Source organism: Salvelinus sp. IW2-2015, unplaced genomic scaffold (assembly GCF_002910315.2).
Source record: "Salvelinus sp. IW2-2015 unplaced genomic scaffold, ASM291031v2 Un_scaffold1995, whole genome shotgun sequence".
NCBI lineage: Eukaryota > Metazoa > Chordata > Actinopteri > Salmoniformes > Salmonidae > Salvelinus > Salvelinus sp. IW2-2015.
Window position 1 is genome coordinate 191,083 of NW_019943345.1, and position 8,181 is coordinate 199,263.

General features: G+C 50.0%; 1 protein-coding gene across 1 annotated transcript in view; it reads left to right on the top strand.

The window, feature by feature from the left end:
- Positions 1–219, top strand: part of LOC139024895 (ribonuclease inhibitor-like) — a 4,982-nt gene extending 4,763 nt beyond the window's left edge. Inside the window, exon 5 of the mRNA XM_070439879.1 lies at positions 4–219. Within this exon, the coding sequence (XP_070295980.1) occupies positions 4–219 (216 nt within the window). The remainder of the gene's footprint in view (positions 1–3) is intronic.
- Positions 220–8,181: the final 7,962 nt, after the last annotated feature.

Consider the following 8,181-nt stretch of genomic DNA (forward strand, 5'->3'; position numbering starts at 1 on the left):
AAGGACCGGATCACGCTTGAGACGATCAGAGCCTTCCGCCAGGACCGGATCGGCCAGAGCCTTCCGCCAGACCGGATCGGCCAGACCTTCCGCCAGACCGGATCGGCCAGAAGCCTTCCGCCAGAACGGAGCGCGGCCAGAGCCATCCGTCTCCCAGCGCCATCTGAGCCATCCGTTCCCAGCGCCATCGAGGCCATCCGTCTCTCCAGCGCCATCTGAGCCATCCGTCTGTCCCGAGCCATTACAGCAGCCCGTCTGCTCCGAGCCGATAGTCAGTCAGAGCCGCTAGAAGCCATTCGTCAGACAGGATCTGCCAGAGCCGCCAACCAGACAGGATCTGCCAGAGCCGCCAACCAGACAGGATCTGCCAGAGCCGCCAACCAGACAGGATCTGCCAGAGCCGCCAACCAGACAGCATCTGCCAGAGCGCCAACCAGACAGCATCTGCCAGAGCCGCCAACCAGACAGGATCTGCCAGAGCCGCCAACCAGACAGGATCTGCCAGAGCCGCCAACCAGACAGGATCTGCCAGAAACCGCCAGCCAGCCATGAGCGTCCAGAGCCGTCAGCCAGCCATGAGCGTCCAGACCGTCAGCCAGCCATGAGCGTCCAGAGCCGTCAGCCAGCCATGAGCGTCCAGAGCCGTCAGCCAGCCATGAGCGTCCAGCGCCCGTCAGCCAGCCATGAGCGTCCAGATCCGTCAGCCAGCCATGAGCGTCCAGATCCGTCAGCCAGCCATGAGCAGCAGATCCGTCAGCCAGCCATGAGCAGCCAGATCCGCCAGAGCCGTCCAGCCAGGATCCGCCAGAGCCGGCCAGCCAGGATCCGCCAGCCAGCCAGGATCCGCCAGAGCCAGCCAGCCAGGATCCGCCGTTCAGTCCGGTGCTGCCCTTCAGTCCGGAGCTGCCGTACCTCAGTCCGGAGCTGCCTCTTATCCTGGGGCTGTCCCTTAGTCCGGTGCTGTCCCTTAGTCCGGTGCTGTCCCTTAGTCGTGCCCCTGTCCGGTGCTGCCCCCCCTAGTCCGGTGCTGCCCCTTAGTCCGGGCTGCTGCCCCTTAGTCGCGGTGCTGCCCTTCAGTCCGTGCTGCCCTTCAGTCCGGAGCTGCCGTACCTCAGTCCGGACTGCCCCTTATCCTGGGGCTGCCCATTATCCTGGGGCTGCCCCTTATCCTGGGCTGCCCCTTATCCTGGGGCTGCCCTTATCCTGGTACTTATCCTGGTGCTGTCCCTTATCCTGGTGCTGCCCCTAAGTCCGGTACTGCCCCTTAGTCCGGTGCTGCCCCTTATTCCAGTGGGTTAAGCAAGCGGGTAGTGACTATGTGGGGTGGGGACCACGACCAGTGCCGGAAGCCGCCGCCGTGGATGGACGCCCACCCAGACCCTCCCCTAGACTATGGGCTGTGCGCCCGGAGTTCGCACCTTAAGGGGGGGGTTATGTCACGCCCTGCGCTTAGTATTCTTTGTTTTCTAATTATTTTAGTTAGGTCAGGGTGTGACATGGGGAATGTATGTGTTTTTTGTAGTCAGGGTGGTTGTAAGGTTTAGGGGGTTTATTAGAGTAGTTGGGTTTATGTTTAGTATAGTAGTCTAGCTGGTGCTATGTTGAGTGTAGGTATCTAGGAAAGTCTATGGTTGCCTGAATTGGGTCTCAATTAGAGACAGCTGGTTATTGTTGTCTGATTGGGAGCCATATTTAAGGTAACCATAGGCTTTAGCTGTTTGTGGGAATTGTCTATGTTGAACGTTTGTAGCCTGTGTGGGTGTCACTACGTTTATAGCTTCACGGTCGTTTGTTGTTTTGGTATAGTTTGTAATAGTGTTTTGTTTCATGTTCATCTTCGTAGAAAAATAAAAGAAGATGCTTATTTTCCACATGCTGCGTTTTGGTCCGTCTCTCCTCCACACGATCGTGACAGCACCTTAACAGACGGCCTCTAACTGAGCAGTGTAGCCTACAGGTTATACACTGAGTGGACTAGATATTACTCTAACTGAGCAGTGTAGCCTATAGGTTATTACTGAGTGGACTACATATTACTAACTGAGCAGTGTAGCCTACAGGTTATACACTGAGTGGACAAAATATTAAGGACACCTTCCTAATGTTGTCCCCCCCCCCAAATGTCCTCAGAACAGCCTCAATTCATCAGGGCATGGATCTTACAAGGTGTTGAAAGCGTTTCACAGGGTGCCTGCCCATGTTGACTCCAACTCTCACAGTTGTCAAGTTGGCTGGATGTCCTTTGGGTGGTGGAACATGAGCGTGAAAAACCCAGCAGTCTTCAACACAAACTGGTGTGCATGGCACCTACTACCATACCTCGTTCAAAGGCACTTAAAATTCTTGTCCTTGCCCATTCACCCTCTGCATGGCACACAACACAATCCATGTCTCAATTGTCTCCAGGCTTAAAAATCCTTCTTTAACCTGTCCCGTCCCCTTCATCTGCAAGTGACATCAATAAGGTATCATAGCTTTCACCTGGATTCACCTGTCAGTCTGTCATGGAAAGAGCAGGTGTCATAATGTTTGTTACACTTAGTGTAAATTGCACAATAATTATACATTATGTATTTTGTTATATAGCCTATTGTTTTCCTTTATTCAACCTGCCATCTACCCACCTGGGGACTGAGGGTTATGAGAGAACCCCCACATCACTAGCTCCTCTTATTCAACCTGCCATTACCCACCTGGGGACAGGGTTATGAGAGAACCCCCCCATCACTAGCTTCTCTATTCAACCTGCCATCTACCCACCTGGGGACTGAGGGTTATGAGAGAACCCCCACTACTAGCTCTCTTTTATTCAACCTGCCATCTACCCACCTGGGGACTGAGGGTTATGAGAGAACCCCCACATCACTAGCTCTCTTTATTCAACCTGCCATCTACCCACCTGGGGACTGAGGGTTATGAGAGAACCCCCACATCACTAGCTTCTCTTTATACAACCTGCATCTACCCACCTGGGGATCGAGGTTATGAGAGAACCCCCCATCACTAGCTCTCTTATTCAACCTGCCATCTCCCACCTGGGACTGAGGGTTATGAGAGAACCCCCCCATCACTAGCTTGCATGTTCTACAGTCTTGTAAAGATAAGGAGAGGATGACTGGGAGGAATGGCATTATTGTCATGAATCTTGCCCTGGAGGCAGTTCAGCAAAGTGGTCACTAGCTGGCACAGGCACAAAGTTATAAAATCAGATTTAAATCCTAACCTAACCCAACCACACTGCTAATCCTTCCCTTAAATTAAGACCATAAACAAACTTATTTTCCACAGCCAGCTTTTGACTTTGCAGCTGGCATATCTAGAGGAAATTGCACAGTTCTGCCTCCAGGTCAAGATTCATGACAAACATCAACCTGCACTGACAGAGGCAATGTAAAGTCAATAACGAAATTGTTTTCACAATTAACATGCCTTTCTTGTTTCAAGTATGTTTTATTATGAAAAGTACAATATATCCTTGTATATTGTATAATATGGAGCATATGTCCATATATAATTGTATAATTGTTTTTCAACATAAAAGACATACAAACAAATTTTAACAGTGTTATTGTAAGAGTTTAAATATTTAACAGAGGATACATCTAAAACCGTATAAAACAAGTGCCCGTGCACGGTTAGTTTTTCATGAAGGTCCTGTGTCAAGATGCCACAATTATAGGAATATTTGTGTGTGTGTTGTGTGGTGTCTAGTGTGTCCAGTGTGTGTGTGTCCAGTCTGTGTTGTTGTGTGTGTGTGTGTGTGTGTGGTGTGTGTGTGTGTGTGTGTGTGTGTGTGTGTGTGAATGTGTGTGTTCCAGTGTGGTGTGTGTCCAGTGTGTGTGTGTGTGTGTGTCCAGTGTGTGTCAAATTCAACCTTTATTTAACTAGGCAAGTCAGTTAAGAACAAATTCTTATTTACAAAGACAGCTTGGAACAATGGGTTAACTGCCTTGTTAGGTAAGAACAGATTTGTCCTTGTCAGCTCGGAAATCAATCTTGCAACCTTTCGGTTACTAGTCCAACGCTTTAACCACTAGGCTACCCTGCCGTGAGTGTATGTATGTGTGTTGTGTGTCCAGTGTGTGTTGTGGTGTGTTTTGTTCAGTGTGTATTGTGTGTGTTTCCAGTGTGTGTGTGTGTGTGTGTGTGTGTTAAGTGTGTGTGTGTATTCAGTGGTTTGTGTCCAGTGTGTGTGTCCAGTGTGTGTGTCCAGTGTGTGTGTGTGTGAGTGTGTCCAGTGGTGTGTGTCCAGTTTGTGTCCAGTGTTTGTTGTGTCTAGTTTGTGTCCAGTGCGTGTGTAACCAGTTTATGTCAGTGTGTGTGTGTGTGTGTGTGTGTGTCCAGTGTGTTTTTCAGTGTGTTGTGTGTGTTTAGTGTGTGGTTCAGTGTCGTGGTGTTGTATGTGTTTTGTGTCCTGATGTTTGTCTCCCCAGTGTGTGTGTCCAGTGTGGTGTCCAGTGTGTGTGTGTGTGTGTGTCCTGTGTGTGTCCAGTGTGTGTGTGTCCAGGTGTGTGTGTGTCCAGTGTGTGTGTGTGTGTGTGTGTTGTGTGTGTGTGTGTGTGTGTGTGTGTGTGTGTGTGTGTGTGTGTGTGTGTGTGTTGTGTGTGTGTGTGTGCGTGTGTGTGTGAGTCCAGTATGTGTTGTGTGTCAGATTATTATTTCAGGGACACTGAGGAGTCTTCAAACCAAAGCCCCAAAAACTGGATAGAGGGGCTCAGTGAATGTGGAGGTGAATGTGATCAGGTGGGTCAGTGTGTCAGAGGAGGTCTATAGAAGGACAGAGTGCCGGCTGTCCAGTCCAGATACACACCTACTCTGTGGGAGCAGGAGGAGGACGTCTATGGTAGGGAGTTATTATTGTGCCAGGCAATGTAACTGTTGTCAGAGCAGAACAGACACCAGGACTTGTCGTTGGATCCAAGACAACAGTCCTTACCCCATCCTCTCCTGTTGATTCCTTTATATGCCACTCCTATCCCAGCGCTTATCCCACTCCACTCTACCTCCCAGTAACAGCGCCCAGTCAGACCCTCTCTACATAGCACCTGTTTACAGTCTCAATCTCTCTGGGTGATCAGGATAGCGCTGCTCCTCTCTCCTACATGTCACTTTCTGTTCTCCTCAGACAGAGAGAGGAGTCTGTTTACTGTGTTTAGGTCCAGTGTGAGATCACAGACATCTGACGGATGAAACCAGACAAATATTAGAAATCATCATCATTCACATTAGAATGTTAACCTACTTTTCACAAAATATTTAATGTAGATGTTTCTAGGATCAAAAGGAGAAGTTAAGGTAACTTGAGACTTGTTGAATGAATCATATTTATACTGTATGGTAATATACAACACACTTATTCCCATTAATTCACACACACACACACACACACACACACCACACACACACACACACACCCACATTGTCAAAGAGAACTCTTTGTAAACCTTGGTGTCCCTGATTTCTGCTTCTGTAGAACTACAGCTGATATTTAATATGACCAAGTAAGTAATGATGGTGGGTCTTTGACTTTGACTTAACTTGAATTAAGACTTATTCTTAGTCATATACTTCACGCAGTCAACACTCACATTTTCTAAGCCCAGGTTTCATTGTGTACTCTCCACCATGTTCCACACTATTGCGGTAAGCAGAAGAACAGACAGTCATTGAGGGATACACCTGAACTCTCACTCACACACACAGACACACACACACTCACACACACACACAAACATCATATAACTTTGTGCAAGTGGTGGTAAAAATGTTCGTCTTAACTAGCCTGATAAGTCCAAACAGCGGGATGTGGGGGTTCTCTCATAACCCTCAGTCCCCAGGTGGGTAGATGGCAGGTTGAATAAAGAGAAAACAATAGGCTATATAACCAAATACATAAATGTATAATTATTGTGCAATTTACACTAAGTGTACAAAACATTATGAACACCTGCTCTTTCCATGACAGACTGATCAGGTGAATCCAGGTGAAAGCTATGATACCTTATTGATGTCACTTGCAGATGAAGGGGACGGGACAGGTTAAAGAAGGATTTTTAAGCCTGGAGACAATTGAGACATGGATTGTGTATGTGTGCCATGCAGAGGGTGAATGGGCAGGACAAAAGATTTTAAGTGCCTTTGAACGAGGTATGGTAGTAGGTGCCATGCACACCAGTTTGTGTTGAGACTGCTGGGTCTTTCACGCTCATGTTCCACCACCCAAAGGACATCCAGCCAACTTGACAACTGTGAGAAGCATTGGAGTCAACATGGGCAGGCACCCCTGTGAAACGCTTTCAACACCTTGTAGAATCCATGCCCTGATGAATTGAGGCTGTTCTGAGGACATTTGGGGGGGGGGACAACATTAGGAAGGTGTCCTTAATATTTTGTCCACTCAGTGTATAACCTGTAGGCTACACTGCTCAGTTAGTAATATGTAGTCCACTCAGTATATAACCTATAGGCTACACTGCTCAGTTAGAGTAATATCTAGTCCACTCAGTGTATAACCTGTAGGCTACACTGCTCAGTTAGAGGCCGTCTGTTAAGGTGCTGTCACGATCGTGTGGAGGAGAGACGGACCAAAACGCAGCATGTGGAAAATAAGCCATCTTCTTTTATTTTTTCTACGAAGATGAACATGAAACAAAACACTATTACAAACTATACCAAAACAACAAACGACCGTGAAGCTATAAASGTAGTGCACACACACAGGCTACAAACGTTCAACATAGACAATTCCCCACAAACAGCTAAAGCCTATGGTTACCTTAAATATGGCTCCCAATCAGAGACAACAATAACCAGCTGTCTCTAATTGAGACCCAATTCAGGCAACCATAGACTTTCCTAGATACCTACACTCAACATAGACACAGCTAGACTACTATACTAAACATAAACCCAACTACTCTAATAAACCCCCTAAACCTTACAACCACCCTAGACACTACAAAAAACACATACATTCCCCATGTCACACCCTGACCTAACTAAAATAATTAAGAAAACAAAGAATACTAAGGCCAGGGCGTGACATAACCCCCCCCCTTAAGGTGCGAACTCCGGGCGCACCAGCACATAGTCTAGGGGAGGGTCTGGGTGGGCGTCCATCCACGGCGGCGGCTCCGGCACTGGTCGTGGTCCCCACCCCACCATAGTCACTACCCGCTTGCTTAACCCCACTGGAATAAGGGGCAGCACCGGACTAAGGGGCAGTACCGGACTTAGGGGCAGCACCAGGATAAGGGACAGCACCAGGATAAGTACCAGGATAAGGGGCAGCCCCAGGATAAGGGGCAGCCCCAGGATAAGGGGCAGCCCCAGGATAATGGGCAGCCCCAGGATAAGGGGCAGCTCCGGACTGAGGATTGCGTCAGACAGATCTGCCAGAGCCGCCAACCAGACAGGATCTGCCAGAGCCGCCAACCAGACAGGATCTGCCAGAGCCGCCAACCAGACAGGATCTGCCAGAGCCGCCAACCAGACAGCATCTGCCAGAGCCGCCAACCAGACAGCATCTGCCAGAGCCGCCAACCAGACAGGATCTGCCAGAGCCGCCAACCAGACAGGATCTGCCAGAGCCGCCAACCAGACAGGATCTGCCAGAACCGCCAGCCAGCCATGAGCGTCCAGAGCCGTCAGCCAGCCATGAGCGTCCAGAGCCGTCAGCACAGCCATGAGCGTCCAGAGCCGTCAGCCAGCCATGAGGCGTCCAGAGCCGTCAGCCAAGCCATGAGCGTCCAGCGCCGTCAGCCAGCCATGAGCGTCCAGATCCGTCAGCCAGCCATGAGCGTCCAGATCCGTCAGCCAGCCATGAGCAGCCAGATCCGTCAGCCAGCCATGAGCAGCCAGATCCGCCAGAGCCGTCCAGCAGGATCCGCCAGAGCCGGCCAGCCAGGATCCGCCAGCCAGCCAGGATCCGCCAGAGCAGCCAGCCAGGATCCGCGTTCAGTCCGGTGCTGCCCTTCAGTCCGGAGCTGCCGTACCTCAGTCCGGAGCTGCCTCTTATCCTGGGGCTGTCCCTTAGTCCGGTGCTGTCCCTTAGTCCGGTGCTGTCCCTTAGTCCGGTGCTGCCCCTTAGTCCGGTGCTGCCCCTTAGTCCGGTGCTGCCCCTTAGTCCGGTGCTGCCCCTCAGTCGCGGTGGGCCCTTCCCGGGCATATCCGGGCTGCCCT